This window comes from Varroa jacobsoni, unplaced genomic scaffold (assembly GCF_002532875.2).
Source record: "Varroa jacobsoni isolate VJ856 unplaced genomic scaffold, vjacob_1.0 scaffold_831, whole genome shotgun sequence".
NCBI classification, from domain to species: domain Eukaryota; kingdom Metazoa; phylum Arthropoda; class Arachnida; order Mesostigmata; family Varroidae; genus Varroa; species Varroa jacobsoni.
In genome coordinates, this window is record NW_019213733.1 from 89,692 (window position 1) to 113,405 (window position 23,714).

The 23,714-nt window shown below is 41.5% G+C and overlaps 1 protein-coding gene and 2 long non-coding RNA genes across 4 annotated transcripts in view; 1 reads left to right on the plus strand and 2 right to left on the minus strand.

Annotated features, from left to right (window-relative positions):
- LOC111264196 (uncharacterized) overlaps positions 1 to 23,714 on the minus strand; it is a 149,833-nt gene that overhangs the window by 87,730 nt on the left and 38,389 nt on the right. Inside the window, exon 1 of one of the 2 annotated variants that reach the window (XM_022839878.2) lies at positions 3,563 to 3,657. The exons of the other annotated variant lie outside the window; for it this stretch is intronic. Within the exon in view, the coding sequence (XP_022695613.1) occupies positions 3,563 to 3,578 (16 nt within the window). The 5' untranslated portion in view covers positions 3,579 to 3,657. Of the gene's footprint in view, positions 1 to 3,562; positions 3,658 to 23,714 lie in introns of those variants that run through there. 2 annotated transcript variants of the gene reach the window in all.
- Positions 5,553 to 14,202, plus strand: LOC111264199 (uncharacterized). The gene is made up of 4 exons (XR_015312606.1): positions 5,553 to 6,330; positions 7,503 to 8,000; positions 8,475 to 8,632; positions 8,872 to 14,202. It is a non-coding gene; the product is annotated as an uncharacterized LOC111264199 (long non-coding RNA).
- On the minus strand, positions 15,117 to 22,518 carry LOC111264200 (uncharacterized). The gene is made up of 2 exons (XR_002682743.2): positions 17,614 to 22,518; positions 15,117 to 16,471 (listed from the first exon to the last, which is right to left on the minus strand). It is a non-coding gene; the product is annotated as an uncharacterized LOC111264200 (long non-coding RNA).

Sequence of the window (23,714 nt, forward strand, 5' to 3'; positions counted from 1 at the left end):
TTCTCAAGGGAAGCTCCGTTTGGTCTTTTAAAGATGAGCTGAACAATAGACACTTCGCTTAATTTGTATCTGTACACTGAAAAGTTTTTAAGAAGCCTACGAAGCCGACGATAAGCACGCAACGGGTAGTTAAACCCGAAAATCATCCGATACAGGATGGTCAGAGCATGGAACTAGCCGAGTGTGCGATTGTCATGTGTCTCCCTCTATACACCACAGCTCTATGTCGTGTTGTCCTGTCTCTAACGTCATCTGCAGAATCTGATCAGCATCATCTGAAGACCGCTTTTCGTCAAAAAAGGGGGTACGCACGATATTCGGCAGCTGCAAGCAAATGGCGAAATACCCCCGCTCCCCACTCCCGCTCCCCCCCCCCCCGGTTTAAATCGATTATTTCATAAGATTCCGTGCGTATTTCAGCCGTTGCCATTGAAGCTGTGCAAGGAAGTTGTCGTCACATTTACGATTGTAACCGTCAACGCTATAACCAACCATTCTACAGCTTTTTCACTAGCTTCTCTCGCTGGTTGTATTGAAATATTGCATGCATTTTGCAATAACGGCACTAATAGTAATTACTTCAGTGCTGACATATTTTCTTTTCCGTTTCTCCAGTAGATGATCCCATTGAGAGGTGCACCTTTTCGGAAGGTCATACTGTATTTAATTCATCGGTCAGTCACGTTCTCAACAGGCCGCGTCTCTAAGTTTTTACTGTATTAGAACGAATGCGAATAAAGATTCAGTCGATAACTTACTATTGAGGGCTATATAAAAATTGCAACTTCCTATCAACCAAGTTTTTCCTCGGGCCTTCGAACCCGTGTATTTGTAACCCTGCGTTCTGCCGTAGATCACTCAGCTTGGACCAATACAAACATTTAGTAAGTTCGTAAAAACAAAAAAACAGCTTATTATCTAAGCTATTCTTTATTTCATTCTAGTCCCGATACGCGATTTTTTAGACTGACTCATGACAACACAAAGGGAACCATCCTGCACACATCTCGGCGGGAATAACAATGGGCTTCGATGAACAATTCTATTCAATCATTTGTATTGGGGTTGTCGGCACCACTCATTAACTATTACGACAACGACTGAATTCCCTCCATCTCGGTTAGTCGACTATCCTCCCGGCAAAGCATCTCTACAATATTCAGCATTGACCCACCACGATACTAGCCCCGTTTAGAGACATTTGTGCATACCTGTATATTGTCATTTCCTCGTCTACTCTAATTGTTGCTATGGCGGTGTGATCTGTTCAGCTTCGTCATTTCTCTCCAGACGATTCGTCATTTCCCAAAACATACGACCATCACTAACAGAACATGTTGCGGGTCATCATTACAGTAGAACTTCACGTCCTTTAATACACAGGAAAAAAAAAAAACTGAGTAGTTGACTCGTCCCTACACAGCAACGGCAGAGGCAAATCATGGGTGCTACGACCTGGGCGAATCACGTTCGTCTCTTCCTGCGTAGCAATGTTTGTGTATCTATCTCAATTTGTCAAGGTATTTTTCCTTCTCTGGCTGGCTGGCTGGCTGGCTGACGGTAGAATGGCAACGATCAACCTTGTTATAACATACAATCGTTCGGCGCTTGCAGCGCGCAGACAGCGAGCATCATCGTCATTACATCATCGTCCATATGGCTCCCCTAAATTACGAGAGTCGTTGTTGTTGTACTCGTCGTTGTTATTATTAAAAATGTATATTGGGTAGAAGATACCGTGACAAGCTGGCATCTGCTGCCATCAATGAGCCCCTTCACCCCACTCTTTCTGTCTTTCGTTTGACGAAACATGAACATCATTTTCATTTGTTCTTAATGGCAAGTCTGATTGTTGTCGTCATTGTTACTGTTGCCGTTGTTGGCGGCGAAATGACTAATTATGTCACGTTACAACGAATATCCCGCCCCTTTGCCAGCGTTACCGTGTTCTTCTTGTTGGGATCGAACGACTCATCAGCGGCAGCAGCAGCATCCTCAATATTCAACATAGCTATCAATAGACATGAGATAATGTGTAATTGTCCTGCGGATGGGGCAATGATAGTTCAATGTAAACATTCGCCAGTCACTCGCCAACCCGCACACTTGGTTCAATCTGTTTTCTAGCCATAGAAAAGCTGACAATGATGCAAGTAGATAAGGCACAATAGCGAAAGTAATTAGGTAAAAATATAGACGGAAAGGTGTTCCTTTACGTTATAATGATCAGACATAATGTATTTAGGTAGTGCTACAATATTTAGTTAAAAACACACTACCAGGTTTGCGATAGTTCGCGCTCCTTAGAGCACGCCATGATTGAACGCCGCAGAACGCGGCGACGTTTTAGTTCGCGCAGCGAGTGCCATGATGAACACATGGGTCTCGTTATTTCGTATGCTGGGAATAACTGAATCGGGTTCTACCTCCTATCGCTGTTGATTATGTTACTACCTCTGCTGCAGTCATCAAGAGCCCTATCACTGTTTCAATCAGCTATCCACCGTTGGGTTCGGGATTAGCCGGCTTCGTTGTCCGTCTCTTCCTTTGCGTTAAACCAATCATGGCTAGTCCGTTGTCGGCGCAGCGGACAAGACGCTCAACCTTAATTGAACGGGACGAGCTACGTTTCAGCAACAATGACGCGGGCCGCCGTCAGTCAACGCAAGTGCAAACACCCATAGTCATGGGCTGGACTCAATGGCTCGCCGGTTGCACCGCCATTGGGAACCCCGGGCCCATTCGACAGACGTAACGTACCCAAGCTATCGCTGCTTATCCCGCTGCTAGCCTCGATACTGAAACAATACGTGACACGTGCTTTTGGTGGCCTTAGGCGCACGTCGTCTTGTCTTTCAAGAGATGACAGAATGTGTATGCCCGGAGTAAGGGGTGTGTCATGTCGTCCACGAAGATCAGTTTTGTTTGGCTTGAAACAACAGCAGCAGCAGCAGCAGCGGCAGCGGCAGCTGCAAGAATTGGCAATGCGAAACCAAATAATGCTGCGACTATTGGCTGCGTCTATTGTTTCATTAAAAGCGCACAGACACAATGGCGTACATAAATAACGATGGTGAATGTGTGTGTCGATATATACACGTGTTGGTAATAGTAATATTTCGACGACAAAATAATGAGATCCCCATAACAGTCGATTGGCGGTTTTGTTTTCTGGCTTTGAGTGACGGCTTTGGACGACGTAAATGAGTTGGATCGGTGTTCGGTGAACGTCAAACGAGGTCAGACTTTTTTTCGGAAAGACGGCCGGACAGACACGATCCATAATGTGTAACATTATTTATTAACACCTAAATGATGGCAGGCTGATTGGGACACCCAATCCCCGATTAGAGTTGATGATCTTCTCGCTATCTTGGCTCTAGCCCACTGACAGTCACGTCGTTCAATTCATGACCGGCACTACACTCAGTACGATGCTATAGGGTTTTAGTCTTTCCAAGAAGAACCTATATATCTGTAATGATTTTTCTAGAGAATTGCGCTAGTAAAATATTGCCAATCAGAGCCGCGCTGGAAAACAGCGCCAGTAATAGTTACTTACTTGTCGCAAGAATCATGTCACATTGCCGCCGTCGACATCGCTATCGTTGTTGATGTTCTTCGTGGTGCCTTTTTGTTGTGATTACTTCAGGGAGTCATTACTGGGGGAATCATGGGGACGCTGCTTAAATCGGGACTCAGTATTCCGGTCGAAATTGCCTAAATCGTTGGCTGACTGACCGCTGTTATCAGTACGACGACAACAGTCAAACATTCTCACTAGAGCATAATGCACGGACCGAAATGACGCAGCAGCCTGCAAAGCTAGGAATAAGGCATGCCGGTTAATGTCAATGGATGCCGTTTGCTGCAATGGCCGTCATACAGACTGCCGAACTGACAACCATGATTTTGCCTCAGGGAACAAACGCTCTGCCTACATATATACATGTAGTTTGACGTTCACTTCATTTTTAACTTAGGGCCCTCGCCTTTGACCACTTCGTTGGCAGTTAATTGTAGGACCACTCAGGCTACTGCTCAGGCTCAGCATCTACTTCTGCTTGCTACCCATGTTAGACATAGATTAACATGACCGTCCACCAGGCGCTATAATGCTGTTATTGGTCTTTGCTCGACCTTTCAAAACACGTACATTGCGACCAGTTTGTCGTGCATCTATTGAAGCGTAAAAGTTAACTGCAATCCAACTGTTTGGATGTTCCGCTTTGTGGTACAATGAGACATTGTAATATCACAATGGTGATTTGATGTGTTTTTCCTAGACTCAATCAGCTAGAGCACCATTTAGTCCTTTGTTGTCCTTCGACCGAACTACTTGCCAATAAGTATATTTTCTTTAAATCATTATGTCAATGACATTACATCAAACACAGGACGTCCGCCCTAGTCCTGAATCAGGTTATTCCTATTGGGAATGACAACACTAACAAAGTGTGCTATTTATTAGCAGATGGGTCAGTAAACTCAAACAACGATTGACACACCCTGCCGTAGATCAGAAACTTAGCTAATTTTACCTCTTTCTCATTGTTTGGATTCTATAACAAACAGAAAAAAAGCTCATGGTGAGGCAATTAAAGCTTCGATTTGTATTGTCAGAAATTCGCTGCTTGAAAGCTGTACATGTTCAGCAGGCCATACTATAAGGACAAAATCATTTCGTCGTACGAGCACGACAATACTGAGCTATCGGCATTTGTTTAGGACCTTTCTTCGCGCGCTTACATTGTATTGTACTATGCCGCAATCGAGATCTACCTTCGGGCTGATGACCCATCTATTGCAACTAACTTAATGCGGCAGTTTTTTCGTAGAATTATCTAGTTTCTCGTATAGATCAGTCACCGCAGAGCACCTAGGCGTCTGGATATTGTGATGGAGCAGCTGGCGTTGACATCGTCAAGAGAACTAAAAGATGACGGTTTGTCATCTATTGGCAACTAGCAGCGCCATTGGCGAAACAATATCACTTGCCGGTGCGGCAATAGGTTGAAAACCTCGATGCGTTCCCTAATAATAGCGACGATCTGCTACTTTAGGTAGCCGTTATTTTTCTGCCAGAGAAACAGTTGCTGTAAACGTGGCAGTAATGGTTCTAACAGGGTCAGGCTAAGATCGTTCGACCGTGCTCTCAGCGCCTTCACGCTCACAGGCGATCTACGGCCGCAGCGACAACAGGGCTAACGGCAATAGGGTCAGCGAGCGCCACTTTGGATTTTTAGATTGTCATCCGTACAGCAGCGTCAGCGATTTGTGATGTTAGTGCACAGCTGTTCGCATCGTTGCCTGGGTCTCGCTGCTCTCAAAGACCAACCGCCACCGTTACAATCAATGCTGCGCCTAATAATAAGACTACTACTACATCGTCTGTTTGTTTTGTTGGTGCTATTTGTTGTTTATTTAGTCAGTCATTTTTGTCGCCTTCGTTTTGACCTCTGCTGTCAGCCATACGTGCAGTCATTCAAAAACCATTCCACAGGTATAGCTGCGGTTCTATCGCTCTACGCTACACCAGCAGACGATTCGAGTAGCCTCCAGAGAATCGTCTGCTAGTGTTGATTGCAGCGTGGACAGTTCCGGGTGTCGATGTTGGTTTCAAAACTGCGTTTTCTTCCAACCTGATGAAACGTGGATTTAAGCAGTAACAACAAGAGCAGTTTTATTTTCAGCAAGGCTTGAAGCCGAGTAACTTAGTAATTTGGCTTCAAGCCCAAGTACATAGTACACAACCCTTTGGGAAACAGAACTGCGAATCAGGGAACTGCAGTGCGTATGTAGCGTGTTATATGGGGTAGTTTTGGCAAAGTACAGGAGTCACAATGTACGTATAGACGAAGAGATAGGGTATAGAAGATATCCTGTGCTTTATCTCCTGGTGCAGTGAAAAAGTCACGCAAAGCAAAAGCTTTTAGAAGGTCGTACCGTCACTGTAGCCTTGAGAGAGGTTAACGTTTAGACACGCGGCAGAAGAACGTATGCGGAGTCGGAGATCCATCGCCGTTGTTGGTCATGCCGGTGCTTTTGCAGTCCTCACCTTAACAGCAGCAGTAGAAGCGCTGCCAATGGTAACAGACATAAATGACTGCGTAGAAGCAAAGAAATACATCTTAATACAACAAAGTGACTCTCGCATTTACTCCCATACGCCTCTAGCCCCTTTCGCCTTGCAAAATATGTTGGTGTACCAATTGAAATTGGAAGTAGGCAATGGTGGTTGGCATCGTGCGTCGTGATCGGTACACGCACGCATTGAATTACTGCAGCGTTTGAGACGATGGGATGCGATGGGCGGCATCGTATAAGCAGGCTAGTAAAACACTGCCAATATTACTAAATTTTTTCACTATCGATCCAATTCCTCCTAGATAGCATTAAGGAAGGCTGTGCGAAGAAAGGTGCGTCTTTGATCGAACTGATTACACTGAAATCCTGTAAGCGAGGCCTGTATCGATGTTGATCACGACTTAATCAGTATCAGGAATATCTGTGTGAGTTATTATTAACGCTACGAGCAGAAAACGAAACCTAGATTTCGTGGCAGGGAAAGTTTAAGGAGAAGAGTACTCTCGCGTCTAATAAGACGATTATAAATTCGATCACTACGGGACCGAGCTTTTAACTCATACGAGTAATGGGAGATACATTTTTGTGTCTTGTTTGGTGTCTAAGAAAAGAGAATTTTTCGTTGACTTGATTGCGGCAGAGAGAGGACACGACGAGGACCAGGGGGCATCACGGATCTATTCCGCTCTATGTCTTTTCAAGTTAATGGAACTGTTTTTCAAATCCTAGACATATACGATACGATACGCAAGATGATCTCTACATTAAATGTACATTACTATTATTAGTAATACAGTAAAATTTGCCTTATTGAAGAAATGACCCATTTTTACTCTAATGTTACCATGGGCACTCTATCGTGTTGTGGTAGTGCTGTATTTATTTAAAAACAAATAAACAGCAAGGCACGCATTTCTATTACTTCGATTATTTAGATATATACGCTATACTTGCTATTGCTTCGATCATTCTTGAGATTTGTTTCCTAGGATAGTTTGGAGCGAGATTACTATTAGCCTTGTCGAAGTACCCGCACAACTCATCTGAATAGGGTCGCTGTGTAGATGGGCGTCCCGAGCCCACGTCCCTCTTGTTTACTCCTGTCAAAATACATTTGTCGCCTCTGACCAGCTTAACCTCCATGTAATCGAAACAGATACCCATGTCCAGACATCGCGCTTCTTATGTACATTACGGATACGATAGCGGCACGTAAGGGGGTACCGCGCAAATGCAGGCTGTCAATCACGAGTAGGCCAATGAAAATCAAACGAACATCGAGCTTATTGTTACAAGCAATTCCTAGCTATGTTTGTCACTATATCATAGCAACATTTACTTCAAAGCTCCTGTTCTTACGCCTTCAAAATCCCAGCCGATCTATTCATACGTTTTTTTTTTCGCTTTCTTTGCAGACTACTGGTTTACAAAATACAGAAGAGGCTAATACCTCCAACGAGGCAAAAGGACTACGTGTTTGAGTTGTTTGGTTTGCTTGCTTCCAGAACTGCTGACTGCCATACGTTCAAAGGTTAAGAGTTAGAGTTCGTAGCCTTCCACGAAAGGATACCCTACCTGAGCCGGCATTACGTTGTGTGATTCCATTAGGCCGATGTTGTCGGCCTAGGGGCTATGGCATTTCATTGCATTCGAATAAATTGAAAGGCGTCCAGACATAGAGATAGCGAAGGCTTGGAGAGAACGTTATATGGAGCGGCACGGAGTCGGAATACAAAGGACGACGAAAAAAAATAGCCCAAAAAATGAAGAGAAAACACGCGGGAGAGAATCGAGTTTCAATATGTAAAAAGTTGCTAGCTAGGACGTAAACGAAGATAGCCAAAGTAACAAGCACCTATAAACGTGGCGTCAACATGTTTTCGATACGGATGGAAATTGCGGTACGCCTTCAGGTACGGTGCCTCAGGTACAATACGTATACGAGAAAACAGTACGATCTTGTGATTCTTTGGAACTGTCTCTAGATTAACGCGGTGTAAAAGCAACCCATACATGCTTATAACACTTGTTCTTCTGTATCTCTCTACAGTAAAATGTTAGAGATGATAGTACTCCCTGTGTATTTTAGAGACTGTTTAATATAGTGATTCGTCGCTACTCTATGACCTTTGTAGCAACAAAAAAAACACTTACGATTTTTAAACCATTCGAATAGAGCAAAAGCAGCCAATGAAACCTCATCAAGGCCTCAACCGTAGTCACCCCTCACCCCCCTGACTCCACGATAGTTCTCGTTACGTAATTATTTCTCGCTATTTACATGTGAGCCTATTATTATAAGTAAATGAAGTGATACCAGGAAAAATCTAACTGACGAATAGCCTCTCTCGTTTGTGTGCATTATCTCTACGATTGCTGATATATAGTGCACATGCCACGACGCCGTAAAAAAGAAGGCCGAACTTGATGCCGCAACAGCAAGAGACGCAAATCACGCCCTTTTTGTACACCTGTTACGCCTCTCACCTGCTTCCTTTAAACCTGTGTCGAAGTCGGACACACTACGAGGCGGATCCCTTAACGGGTAACGATAGATACACTTATAACGACAAAAAACTATAAAGAGATTGATTTGGGCACTTGCTGCGCATCGTCTTCAATTATGATTACTTTACAATTTTGAGATAATAACAAATTTTTGATAAACACTAAGTTTGAATATATGTATCTACATATATTACACAATAATGCTACTTTGTTATAGAGGTATGAATTTGTTCCAAATAATGGATTTCAACCGCGTCGCGTTTGGTTCCATTAAAGGTATCGCTCAAGTCTGAATGATCACTAAGCAGCACCAGGCGAACAGATTCTGGTAGCGGCGTCACTCTGGCGTACCGACGTCCGGTATATTAATTACATAACAGGAAATGTCTCTCTTGCTATTATTTACTGCAAATCTATACTAACAACTTCAGTATTTTGAATGCATTGAATAGGGTAGATCGGTCAAACTTATCACACCATGTAGTAAAGTTGATAAACAAAATCACCCCACTGTGGCTATTTAATAATGTAAAATATAAGCGGATCTTCATATCAGCAATGTACGCAGGCGTTCAGTTGGGACCGTACAATGCAAAATCAAACGGCTTTACTTTACTAAACAAATTTTATTTCAAACTCGCAGTAGCAGTAAAAGTTAAGTGAAGAAAATAGCAATGTCGATGGTAAGATTTGCCACTCAAGTACCATTGCATTTATAATCAGCTTTCCGTTTTGCTGTTTCTATAACTATCACTACGTCGACGTAAACAAATAACTATTTATGAATAGTGAATTTATGGTATCATCAACGTTACCAGTAACCTGTATTACTAAAAGAAACATTACATATACATGTGTTGCGCACACATGATGGCCGGGTACGATTCAGCCCAAACAACACGCTTCACTGAAGGCGTTGTTATCGGTCATCGAAAGTTACACGAAAAGGAAATCATCGCATGGACGAAGAGATTAGCGTTCATCAAGTGAACGAGGGAAGACCTTCTTCCGAACGGACGTTCTTCGTATTTTCTTTATTTTGTAGGCACCGAGAAGACAGACCTAGGCGTGAATTTTAAAGCAAAGGAGGTAACCCCGATGATATATGCCACGGCCGTGCAGGCCTTTTAGATCTGGACCACTTTAGCTATGTCAAGATTACCTAAATTTTACTAGGAACACCAGATAAGATCCAGAAGCGGCCGGCGAGCAACATAGCATCTCTGTACATCCTATATTATAAGATATATAAGGGATATTCTAAGAAAAAGGAAACAGAGCAGACCTTTGACTATGTGACATTGCTGGGTGCAGACACAAGTAGTTAACTTACTAAGGACAAACTTGGATAGCGGACTATTATCCCAATCACATGCTCGTCATTGTAGATTAGCTAGGAATATCATCTTCCTCAGGGGTCTTAATATCCAACAAGCATAATGAAAAGATGATCCTAATGGCGATCATACCCTGCGTATTTAAATCGTATGATTCTTTCTAGGTCTGTAATTAGTCATTGCTCATAGGATGGGAGATAATTTCATCTTGATGCATAGCAATAATAACTCAGGCAAGGAAGAAATGCAAACACGAGGCTTTCAGATAGAAATGTTATAATTGTCCTATGTTTTCAAGCTGTCCTGTCTAGAGTAATTAAGCCATAAGTAGTAAGATCATTCTGAGACTTGATAAATTAGCTTATATTGATCACGAGGTATTTTACCTCAGAAATAATTTAGCAGGTGTCTTCTAAATATACTTCAATTTCGCACTTCAGGAATATTTAGTGCGACGGACGGATATACTTCAAAATAGAAAAATCGATTTTCGAACTTGTCAACGTCAGTGAGAGGATAAGTGTATTTCTTGTACAGGTGAACCTGTGAGACGGGGAGCACCCAGCAATGGACTGTTCGACTAATCGGTTATGAGGAATTAATCACGAACGACAATAAGAATGGTCGTTGCTGTTAGGTGAGCGTATCTGGGGCGGTGGGCAAGCGTCGTTTTTGGGCAGTAAATGTAGTCGCCTGTCATTGTCACGCATAGATGTGCCCTTTTATCGGTTATGGTTATATGTTTCTTTTACAGATTGTAATTATACACGAATTAGCGTTGAAAAAATAACCTACATGGTGGACGAACAGCCCATTTTACAGACCCCAGCCGTTCAGTAAGGTGTATGTATCTAATATGACGAAGAAACCGTTTGCGGTTGTAATGAGATTTGCAAGAACGTATAATACACACAAATATATAAAAGTCTCTCCACTGGTCACTTCCTATTCTCGATACTATGATATTATACAGGCTAAATAGTAGAGTAAATAACCTGGTTTTACCAATTTGCCTAGCCGTATACTTTCAACGACGAAAAGCGTGAAAGCACTGAAACCGAAGGTAGCAACAGTAACTTCGTCCAGACACTCACCTACAAATAGACAAACTATAGATCTTCATTAGCATATTGACCATTGACATACGTTGTTTACATAATCTTACCGAACAATATATATATATATATATATATATATATATATATATATAATTGCTACCAATGTTGTTAATGCTGATTTTGGTCTACATTATCAGCGAGCTTAAATGGACACTACCGAAACTAACTACTGCTGCCGGAACATAGCAAATTGACACGTACATCGGATCGGTCAGCTGGCCGGAAGTTCAGACAGCGAATGAGCATCAAGTAAATCCTGAGATGCTATCAAATGATTTAAATTCGACCGTTCGACGCTTTGGCTGATTCCACCGTTACATATTTACCGTCACCGCGAATTTAGGCTGTGTGATTCGTCCACCTGCTTTTCGCGTTAAGCAGCGCTACACGATTGAGGTCGATGTCAAAGGTAGACGCCATTATAATGTAATACAGTGACGACTATGAGCGCAACATCGTTCTACATTAACCGTTTGATTTTAGGCACGTTCTTGCCCATCCCTCCGTATCCCTGTACCAGAAACTGAACGTGCCTGCATGCACAGCCTTATTACCTCAAATGGATATACGTATTATAGCAACGATCGGCCGTTCCGCGCCGATTCGAAAGTGTGCACGATCAACGGCGACACTTTCAGACGATTTCATCGGTTCGATTCAATTGCAGCGCGGTTTTCTTCTATCCAGTCATATATTGCGCATCGTAAAGGTATGCCAATTTACCTCGTTCAGCTGCAACCGACCATAGCGACGGCAAGCAAGTAGCTAGCTAAAACAGACGAATTGCAGACCAACCACATGCAAAACAGCATCGTCAATGAATTGAATGTTTAAAAAATTTAACAGATACTGACGCACGGTTCGTCATTGTGTTACGTGACATTGGTGACGTCCTGCAGCTCGGCTCATTCACCTTTCGTCTAAATAAACATTCAAATGTACCCCCGTTGAGACTGTGGCCGAATGATATTAGTAGACAAATAAAAGTAAACAACGAATTAATGAAATCTAAATAAAAAGCTAAGTAATGGGAGGATCACCGATGAACCTACCTATATGGGACGCTACTCTATTGTGCATGTCTTAATAAATAACCATCACGCATCGAGCAGACCAAGCTATCGTCCCCAAAAGATCATTTCTAATTGATAAGTTATCTTTGCACCGTAGTAATCTTCAGATTGATCCATCTATAGATTTGTCATGCCCTGTTTTCTAACGAATGAATGTACTACCTTAAGTTTAACTTTGATAAATGCACGCAGGCCAGAAGTATAATAGGATCGAGTATGTTAAAAATAGCACAGTAAGCCATCTTAATAAACTTATTAAATTAAATCAGGGACGACAACAAGCCATCCATAGCGTTACGATGATCAGCGTTAAGATGTTGTACGTCTATTGTCATCAACTGTAGTAGAATCCTTGTTTGTTATAGACGTAGTTAAAAGTAGATAAATCGTGTTCGCATCAAGCAGCTGCTGAGACAGCGTTGCACGCGATGTCTCCCTTTTTTTCGCTCACTACGAACGGATAACAGATTATGGCCGCGATGTTATGGATATAAAAAGATTGCCACGTCACTTTGTCACACCATCGTTTAATACCAATACCTTACTTAAGCTCGAAACGTTCAGTAAAAGCTATATGCGGTTTGTCTGTAAACGTCCGTCCTCTTCCATGAATGTGTTCACAAATCTGCAATTACTTGTGGACGTCGTGCAACATGCATTTCGATGATGAGCGAACGACAACGAGTCACGAAGGGTTCAACGAGGGACACAGTCTAAGCCCAATATTCCAAGGTAAACTACGGAGCGAGCAAGTTCTCGCCTTGTATTTCCTGCACGTGCTTGATCGTTGTAACACCGCTGTCAGTTTATAAGAAAAAACACTGCTTAGACGAAAGCGACGATGGCGTTGAAAGGAATCGCGCGTATATGGATAACGTATATTCGCAACGCCTACAGGGATTTCAAGATGTTTCGGCGTCGTTACAGTCTGCTGTAGACTGTAGTTTAAAGGGTTTTGTGTTGGTACAAGATAACAAACCCGCAAAGACCTAAAATAGCCTGCTTTTATCGCTGCTATAGCATATTATGAAATTACTAGAAATGAAAACTGCCTGAATCTATTGGAACGCAGGTATTCTAATAGCGAAGTTATACGCATCTTACATGAGCGATCTACTCGGGATGACCCAGATTATTTTTGTCTATTACTGAAAACTAGAAACGCCACCCGGACGTGGTTGAAAGAGCTCAAAAATTATCGCCGGGTCTTAACGCAGTCAGATTAATGTAGTGCCTGGTACGAAACCGGAGTAGAATAGGACAAATTAGAAAGCAGAATGCAGTTAACTACAGAACGAACGACCAGTTTTTTGGCTTACACACGTGGGCAACGCCCAAATACGCAAATGTACGATCCGTTACATGTACTCACGGTACGACATTGTTTGTCTTTGTTTGACGCATTATCGCTTATTTGTTATACGAATCGATGTAACTGTTTGATTTCTATAAATATATTTCTGTAAATATAATTCTGGCTAAACACCAGTGTGTTATTGTGGTATAAATTTAGACCCGCGGAACATTCTCATTATAACGATAGCATTGATGAGCGCCATTTTGGGCTGTATCAATAGCCCATCAGGGGACCTTTTTTTTTTAGCTTGTCAAATACTGGTTCCGACTGTCTTCTCTACCTATCTATAACACTAATTTTTTTGAAAACAGGAAATCGGAAGTGGTTATTCTATTAGAACGATTCTAATTACAACCAATATCAACTAAACGACAATATTGTGACGGTTAGTAATCCCAACGTTTTAAGGCGTCATCTTTTACGGGTTTCCTCACCGCGATTAGCCAGTAAGCAAAATTTTATGTTTACGATGAAACAGGCACCTTTCCTTCAAAATAAGTGGAAAAACAAATCATATTTGCATTATAGAACTTGTTGACTGCCAATAGTCCCAACACGCTTCTGACCACTGGCTAGAAGTAGGTGCAACAGATCAACCGCAGCGATCTTTAACCGAAACAGTATGTGTATATACAAAATATAAATCAAAATCGCACTGCAGTGTTATGGGTCTTATCCAGAAGAGCACAAAATAAACAGGTATAATTGCCCCTCGGCACTTTTATTGCGACCGTTTCATCAAAAACTTTGAACCTGCGACAAAGTGGGCACTTGAATAATTTTGTTATCTTGAAGCAAATAAGTTCCTTAGCTAACCAATGGTAGATATGTAAACTGTAGCCGTAACTACAAACTATACTTCATAACAATACAACTAAACTTTAAAAATAACCTTTTTAGATCGATGGGAAGCACAATGCAGGAAAAACACGAGTTTACCCCAGGTCCTTCGGCCTTGCTATATCCATACATAGAGCCAGCCTTGTTCTCTTCCGTCTTGGTGTTCGTCATAGCAACGTCCGTATATTTTTGTTATTATTGTTAGTAAGTACTAAACAAAGCTTCATAAGTTTCACCTGGTAAAACAAAAACAAATATTTCTTATACTTTTTACGCGATCACACACTGCAGCCACCGTAGCCGCCATCTACTTAAGCTAAATCTGTAGTTATCTTCTGTTTGAATACAGAACAGGGAGATTGAAGTAACCGATTTTGCTATCTAAGCGGCGCTAACGATGCCTCTGCTGAGAGAATAAGATAGAAAGTCTTCAAGTAGCCTAAAGATAGCGCCTCCATATTTTTATAATATATGAAAGTTCGTAAATGTTCCCTGTTCAGAGAAATTGACGCTAAACGTTGCTTTTCGTTTTTGTGCTTCTTCTCATTATTGTTTCCGCTATTGTTGGCGAAGACGAGGATCGCGTGTCAAGCCTTTTGTTGTCGTTGTTGTTGTCGATGTTGTTGTTGCTGATCTCCCGCTTGCCTTCCTAATAACGTATTAGAACTAACTACAAAAAGTAGGGTTAATAATAAAGACACAGTCTCTGGATAGCACTTGCGTACAGGGGCCTGCCGCCGCCACTCGCATATATTTCCAGTAGAGATAAAAACAGCAAGCAAAATTAAGAGACTCGTTATAATAGAAATTGGTCAAGAGATATTTATTACAGCTCTGTAGGGTTTTAGTCCGTATACTCATGACTTTTTTTGGGGTTCGAGTCGGGCTTCAGCGGACGTCTCAGCGGCGCAAGAGGTTCAAGATGGCCCAGCCGGTTCATCCTAATGACAACTCGGGAGCAAAGTTAACATGTTAACTTCGGTATTTGATCATAGTTTTTAGCCGAGGTTAACATGTTGAATCTGTCCTAGGGTTCTCGTTAGAACAAGCCGGGCTTTGGGGCACGCTTAAGAGGCGAGCGTGCACCGATTCAACCTCCAGCCGAAGAGGGGCTTTGTGAAGCTAAAAGACTCTTTCTTGAGACGTACGTCGATCCAGGCGGCCGTCAACCGACATCTAGTAGATTTGTATTCATTGAAAACTGCTTTCATCGCCCGTCTCAGATATACCACCAGCGCTGATACATATATATCAGGTACTGACCATCAACGGTCATTTATATTCGTCGAAGAGGTCAGCAGTGGTAACGTGCATACTGAGCCTATTCTTTGCAGAAATCGATTAAACATTCCATTAAGTCAGTTACTTTTATCAAGCTATAAATAGATGAGGACGGGTCTATTATTGTTATTATATGTTTATACTACTGGTACTGAAACTGTTTGTTTTCTAACAATAGAATTCTAGCTTACGGCGGACTATTCGACGTCATGATTCACAAGGAAAACCTACAATTTAACCAAATGACATAGACAAAAAAAAAAAAAAGAATAATAATAATTATGCCAAAAAACGGAATTTTACAGTCAGACTCTTTTGTTGATTTCAATATTGTGTTTTTGTTATCGTCTTATTTCTTAAACCTTTTCTTTAAGCTAAGGGAACCCTTTAAAAAACAGATTAAGCTCCACCTAAGGGACACGTGGCTTATTTGCTTCTATGCTAGCGATAGTAAAGTTTGTTTGTGCAAGCGACCCGCGGCGCGAATTTTTATGTAAATGGTCATCGTAACATGAATCGTTAAGTTTTTTAAAAACATGTTTATTACTATTGTTACTGTCCCTGGGCTATTTGGTTAGAATAGTAGGTAGTTGTGCGAGATACCACAGAGTTGGGTCGCATCGCCAGACCAAATTGGCCTGTTCAACTATGACTACTGCAATGTGTGACATCGATCCTCGTACCTTCACCGTCTGTGTGACGACTGCTTTTTTGGTTAGCTGAAGGGTGTGTTTTTATGCGGCGACACGCGTGCTAATTGTTGTTACCATCGAGATACCATAGTCAGCGTCGGTGCGGGGCGGGTAGAGGGTCAGAGGCCACCAGACCGCTTAGCGGCCTCACACTTTAGGGATACGCCCGAATGTAGAACTAAAAATATTCAAATTAAATCACCTTCTTAGCTGATGGCCGTCGGTCAAAAAGCCAGTAAGGGAAAGATGTTTTTTCTTAGTTGTCTTTATGTAGTGAACACATAGATGCCATGGTTCAATTTCAAAAAGTGTACTGCAGTTAATATTATAAAGTAAAGATCCGTTTTAACAAGAGTCAATTTACCGGACACATGTTATTCTGTAATGGTCACACCGCTCACACAAAACCTAGGACTGTATGACAAATCCTTTACTGTGGTAGGCATTAAAAATAAGGGTTATAGTTGAATTATTTTTATAGGTCCCTAGCCTCTGTGGCATTATATATATATATATATATATATATATATATATAATATATATAGTGCGTCTAAATCGAAGTTTTTTTGTCACGTCTTGCTTCTAAAATTTTGCCGAAACAAAAACAGATATTTTAGTCATTTTTTTTTTGCGTGCGCTAGAAGCGTCATTCCTGACAGTTATGTTTATTTAATATAAGTAAAAATGCAAAAGTTCGAAGGGGGCAAAAAAGCGCGAAAAGTTTCAAGAGTACTAGTTTTTGGAGTTCAATTGGGCGACTCAACTTGCAATTGATGTTCTGTTCCGTTCCGTTCTCTAAAACGGCCGCTAATTTCTGTATAAAAAATCTAGCTGAATCAAAAATGGTTTTTCGAGCTATCTTTAATGTAGTTTTGAGCCGCTTAAATCAAAACTCTGTCGAGGATCTTTCGGTTTGCCTTTTAGAAGTCCTTCTCGGATTTTCTATAGATTGCAGAAATACCGGCAGTAGAATAAACCGTTGACTTTGGCAAAAATTTTTTTTCGTATTGATATGGGTTCATCTAATGTAAAAAGATTAAATAATAGCTGATCTGCGCTAAAATTCCATAACGAATCTGTTATTTTATTCTAAGATGAATTGGCTCTCGCTTAGAGTCAATATTAGCGGTCGAACGTCACGACAAATAGTCCGCCAAATTTGTCCCGATTTAAACATACCACCCTGCATATATATATATATATATAAAAGAACTGAAGTTCTTTTTGTTTATTTGCGCATGCGCGCTATATTTGGTGTGCATTTTTAGAGTCTGGATATTTTTAGGCGTTCTTTAAAGTTCCGCTACTGTCACAACTTACTCTGTTTATTTTGTAGGAAGACATATCTTCCGGGGTCACTAACTGACTTCGGCTAACGCTTTTTCTTCGTATTCAACATCACCGACGTAGATTGTCTGTTGGCTGTCTAGTTGATGGGTTATCACTGTTATTGGTGGTATTTCGATTCTTCTTTTAGACGTCTATCCTGTCTGTTTCGGCCTGTTGTCTATTGCCTGACCGCTAACCTGAGTCAGACAGCCTGGTAGACTTGATCTAATATATTAACAATAAACATATTAATACCACTCGAAGTTAGTTTTACTGGCTAAAGAACCCTCTCTTACTTTTATCCATGATTATGCCTACGCATTTGTTCTGCTACTTTAACATCTCATAGGAGATTTTTTCGCCGTCCGGTTCTACTGCTATAGATTCTGCTCGTCCGGTTTTGCCTCCGCTGCCTCAGCTAACGTGATACGATGCGAAAACAAACAGCGCTAACGACAATGAAGACTGCACAGCGACAGGTTTAAAAAACTATGAAAGAATCTTTCCGTTTCGGGCTGCTGCCTTTCCTCAACTCCTTGTATCGACGCTTTGGGCTGCTTGGCGAATGGCAAGACAGCTATCAAGCAGATAGTATTGTGGCGCGATCCCGCCGCTTGGCGCGTTTCGCCGAAACAAACCTGGGCGTGAAAATGGGGCTTCGCTGTCCTCCCGGGAACCTTTCACACTGGACTGAAGTTACTTTCATTGTTGATACTGCTTCAGCTTCAGGGTGTTGGCACTTTTCGTAATCTCGTTGCTGTTGCTTCGATGATTCCCACTTTTCTTTAGGTAGCGTACTCGTTCCCGCTTTCCATTGTCTTTCTTCTACGCCTAAAGCGCTCTTGCCGCAGAAAGGGTTTTTGTTTTCTATCGATACCCAATTATCTCGTACGTGCACTCGCACTGCGGTCGGGGACAGCATAATCACACAAGTGAACAAACTAGAGGAAAAGGGCCGTTTTATTTGCGATTAATTGTTGCCAGTGGCGAAGGTGCAGATAGCAAATAAAATCGGCCAGCGGAAGAGCAGAAGTTGTGGCTGAAGTATTAGTGTCACCCTATGAAGGATGGGAAACCGAGCGAAGTCGAAAAAACAACTGAAAGAGAACAATAATCGAAGGCCCAAATTTGGAGAACAGCGCGCAATTAAAGAGGCTTCCATGCGAAGCGACACGCTCAGACGCTTTGCTTACCAGCTGTTCTCTGTGTACGTGAAAACGGTATTCAGCTTGCTATTGAGACTAAACGAAAGTCACTTGACAGAGATAGTGGCAACTGCTCCATCAGTCAATAAACTGTCAAATAAATAAAATAAAACTTCCTCGACGTTTCAACCCTTTCAGCACGTTAAGCGAGGCGCTAGCAACGAACAAATGTTTTGGCACGCTGGAAGGTGCCCTGAAAAGGGTTTGACCTGATGTGAGACGTATCGATAACACCGATGGAACCGTTTGGTACACAAAGCAAACTGCCGATAGATCCACGGCACTTTTAATAATATAGATAGAGAGAAAGGATAATAATAGATAGATAGATAGACAGGTAGGTAACGTATTATTCAGTTCGAATAACGCTTTCTGTACCGCCAGTAATGAATGACGTACTTTGTTCTTTTAACGTAATATGCTCCTCTCATATTTTACTCAACAGCAGAAAAAGACTTTTTTTTATACGCTGACTTGGTAGAACGACTTATAGAACGATAGAAATACAGAAACGTCTCCTGTAAGTGACTACCAATTGTCAGGCCGGACGAAGCTTGTGGTACGGATCATTCTACAGTTAGTAATAATACAAGATTTTATTTGGTACGCATTTGTTTATATATTGTTCATGTGCAGGTACACTTGATACGTCGCACCTAAGCTCGCGCTATATATCTTTTTCTATTCGAGCCCATTGAAAAATTTCCCACCAGGAACTAATTGAAGAAATATCGGCTAGACACCATTATAGTGAAAACTATTCTATATTGCAAGATAGATAGATGTTGTTTAAACTTTACGCCTCCCGCTTTACGGAGGTCTGTATGACCTAGGTAATTTGCCGTTTAGCTCGACCAACGAATTGTTGGCCTGTATGAGTCGTGCTATTCGAAAAGTAGTAAGTTTTTTTGTCAATCAAGGTCTATTTTTATACTAGCTTGGATGAATGATGCAATTGTGACTCGAGTGTATATGTTTATAATGACTGTTAACGAGTTTGCATAGTCATAATAAGTCTCACGAACGACTGCGGGTGTTCGCCATGATAACAGGGCTGATGTATCTACAAAAACACATGTTGCTTGCGTTATACTAACCTTATAGGTAAAAGCGATGGGATCTATCGGTCGCATCCTTCCCTTCTCGTTCCGAACTATTCATTGGATTCGTGAAATTACTTTTCCTACTATTTAATAATATTATATATAATAAAAAAATTCGTTGAGTGCTTAATAAATCAACGTTAATGATTCGTACCAAAAGAAAAACAAGTATAATATTTAGTGCGATACGACTGGCTTGCTTGAAGACACAACTTATGCTATCGCCAAGAGAAACACCGATACGAAGAGATATTCCGGAAGCTTTGGCTCCAGATCAGTCAGCAATTCTAAAGAGTTCCGCAAGCGGTTTTTCGTTTTTTTCGTAACATAATATTTCGTAATAACACATAAATTGAAATCAACGTTAGTAAGCGTTGTAATGTAGTGATCATTTGTTGTACGGGATGCTCGTGAATAATAAAAGGTTAACTGTTGGATGCACCGTCGATCATTTGTGTATCTTATGACCTTTGCGGCCGAAACGTACCTGCGGATATAGAACATTTATCGCACTAAGGACGACGTCCATATTAAGGCGAATGCAGTCAGGTTCAGCTAACGTCCGCTCCAGCAAATATGGCCACAAGCGTTTACGGTAACAGCATAACATGCAGCTCCTTCGGTAGAGTTTGGCCGGCCAACGGCGTTACGACGTTGCCAGTGCGCGCTGTAGATAATTCGGAACTAGCCACAGGAGGAACAGTTTTACGTAAAAGAACATCTCAAATCTTCTCTAGTCAACAAATAAATCTCTCTGTCAATTTCAACATGTGCGCTTATAGTAAACAAACATCAGTGAGCCCTGCCAACAATGCTCAGCGAATTCAAAGGAGCGTACGTGTATCATTCTCTATTTATTTAACACATACTGAAAAATTTTTATGTACAGCCCATTGACTTTCATTTCAACTTTTACTGGGGATTGAAATTAAGTATACTCTCACGGCACGTATGTGTTTTTGCACGTACCTTTTTCTATACCCTTCACCGAATACTATCCCAACAAGTGGCTGTTTTTATTCTTCGTCTTTTGTTGCGAAGTCACCTGTTCGTGGTAATGGTGACCCTTGATCTATTGTCTATGTTGAGGTAAACCATGATGGGTGGGAGCGTCCTTTTCTATGCCTTTGCTTTTTCGTCGTGGGCTTCATCATCTTTCTCTCGCTACTTTTCTATCTTTTGTAGTATTCGATTCCATCCACCGTGTGCGTTCCGTCCGATAATTTCTTAAAATTGTCTTATAAAAATGGTTTTCTCGCCCTTTACCGATGCTTCCATTCCTTTTTGAATTGCCTACTCATTTTCGTGCGCTGGAGACGACACTAAACCCTGTATATACCGATACGGTACAATAGAATGTACGATATAGTCTATTCTAATAATGGGACTAGTGGTGTTGTTAGCGTCCTTAATAGACGTGCGGGATTCGCTTCGCAATGCGGGTGTACGTGGGGGAAGGGGGTCGCAACGCGTTGGTACTGATCACTAGCGCGGTTATCCATGTCGATCGCGTGGGGTTGTAACGCGTATCAGTCGCTGAGCGTTGTTGAGGGGATGGAAAGGTTCCAGCGATGGATTATTAATGGACACGAGTTTTCCCAATATACTATAGATATTTGACGAAAATTTGCGTTTATTGGACCTATGCGTCACTGTACTTATTGCGTGTTCGATCATATGCGCATTGAAGGCTGATCGAAAAGCGCGTTCATCGCGCTGAAGGTCTGGTTCGTAGGGGTTGTTATATCTACCAAAAAGCTCAAGGTTAATTACCCTAACTGTTATGGTCTACATAAAGCCTCAGCCTAGACTTATATAATAGATGCCTATATACAAGCACTTGGTGGGAGGGACGCATAAGGTAACCATAAAATACCCTATCATCTGGTTTAAAGAGATATATTTTTATGTATAGTGTCCATTCTACAAAGTAGATTTTAAATAGTTGAATTGATTCGTTACTTTTCAGTAGTATCATGCAATATCGAAAAGTACTATAGTTGCATGTAAATCTGTAGAACCCCTGCTTGATTATACCTGCCATATACGTGTAAGCGAATACATCTACCCCCGAACAGTACTTCACATCATACATGCACACATATACATTTGAGCATTCGCAGGTCACAACGGCACATTCATCATCCACTTGACTTGTACTTCAGAAAAAAGGCTTAATCGAGGACACCAGCCTCATGCGCTCTGTGAAATGACTTAGTGAAACTAGGCATCCCTACATTTTATTTGCGTCAAGAAATAATAATAGCTCTAGAAATGTCCTTGCAACGTAGCGACAGGATCGAGCTATAATAGATACCATGACCGTGTAGTGTTGTTTTCAATGGTCGGCGACTCCATGCAATTTTACTCTGTGTTATTAGGTCAATTGATGATTGAATAACGGTTCATGTGCTTCAATATGACTGTGTGTAATACGGTGACGCTCAAATCGGCTAAGACCAGAGCCTGGCTTCTCAAGGGGCACTGTTTATAATTGCCGCCTTCTGGAACGAGCCATGATGCAAACCTTTCCAACTCTTTCGGGTGTAGGATGTAGTCGTGGTCGGATATAGGTCGTTCTAGAATAGTATGTTTCTAATAAAATCACTGTGGAACATTGCCGTTTAGAAAAGGCTTGCTTGAATAGACCGAACAACCTGAAACAACAAGAACAGTAGTGAACCACTGCAAGATAGCGAAACCTCAAGAAGTAAATGTGAGAGCTATGCTTCGTAGGTCTGATCAGGACCTTGAGATTATGGCTAGCAACGTGTTTCTACCTATGCTAGGCGAGTGGACGACTGAAACAGAGGTCAAAGCAGGTATATTTTGGACGTTGATTAGATTACCGAGGCGGCTAGTGTTCCGAAACGCCTAATTTGTTGGAGGTACATATTCAAATTGTATCCAATGGTGTGTAAGCACTGACATCGCATGGAGCTACGTAACTGGATTTGTGCGGTTCAATGGACAGACAAAGCACCAACTGATGACGACGGTATGCCGTATCGTGCTATATATAACGAAAAGGTTAAGCATTTTTTTGCGTGTAATCACAACGACCCATAATATTCGGGGCATTTGCTGCTTACGTATCCGTTGTTTGACATCGAATTGAAGTCGTTTCCGTAATCACCGGCTGTTTTGTACTGATTCAAAGTGGGTCATGGGTAGATTTTAGATACTAAAATATGGTTTTTTGGTAGCTTCTATATCTTCGTGCTATATACACCATCGCGCCGCAACAGATAGAAACCAATATTGTCTTTTTCATATGTAGATGTTAGTTGTGGTATTTTTTAAAAATCCGTTTATCATCATCATCGTCCTCATTATCATCTTATTAGGATCAAACATTTCTTAAAGGCTAATATTTACACCTTTTCAGAACTGAAACCTTGTGTCTACATTTTAATTAGCTCAGAGAGCAATTAAATCAATGAGTCCACTAAGCATTATGAATGAACATTGCGAACTTGTATTTGTTTGGAGCAACTAAAGTTGATTAAAAATTAAAAACAAAACAAAAGGACACAAAAACAATGATAGGCAATTCAGCCAATTCGCTATTTGATTGGGACTGAATTGCAGGTACAGTCATGAAAATGTCAAAAAGGATCAGCCCAGAGTTCCAACCGAAATTCCCTACCTGTAGCTAAAAAGAAGCCTTAGCCAACAGTCAGCTGACCACAGCCTCTACAATTTCTTTATACGATACGGTGATTTCAGACAGTTGCAGTAACAATCATCTGCAAATAGATCCGTTTGCTGAGGGTAACTTGCA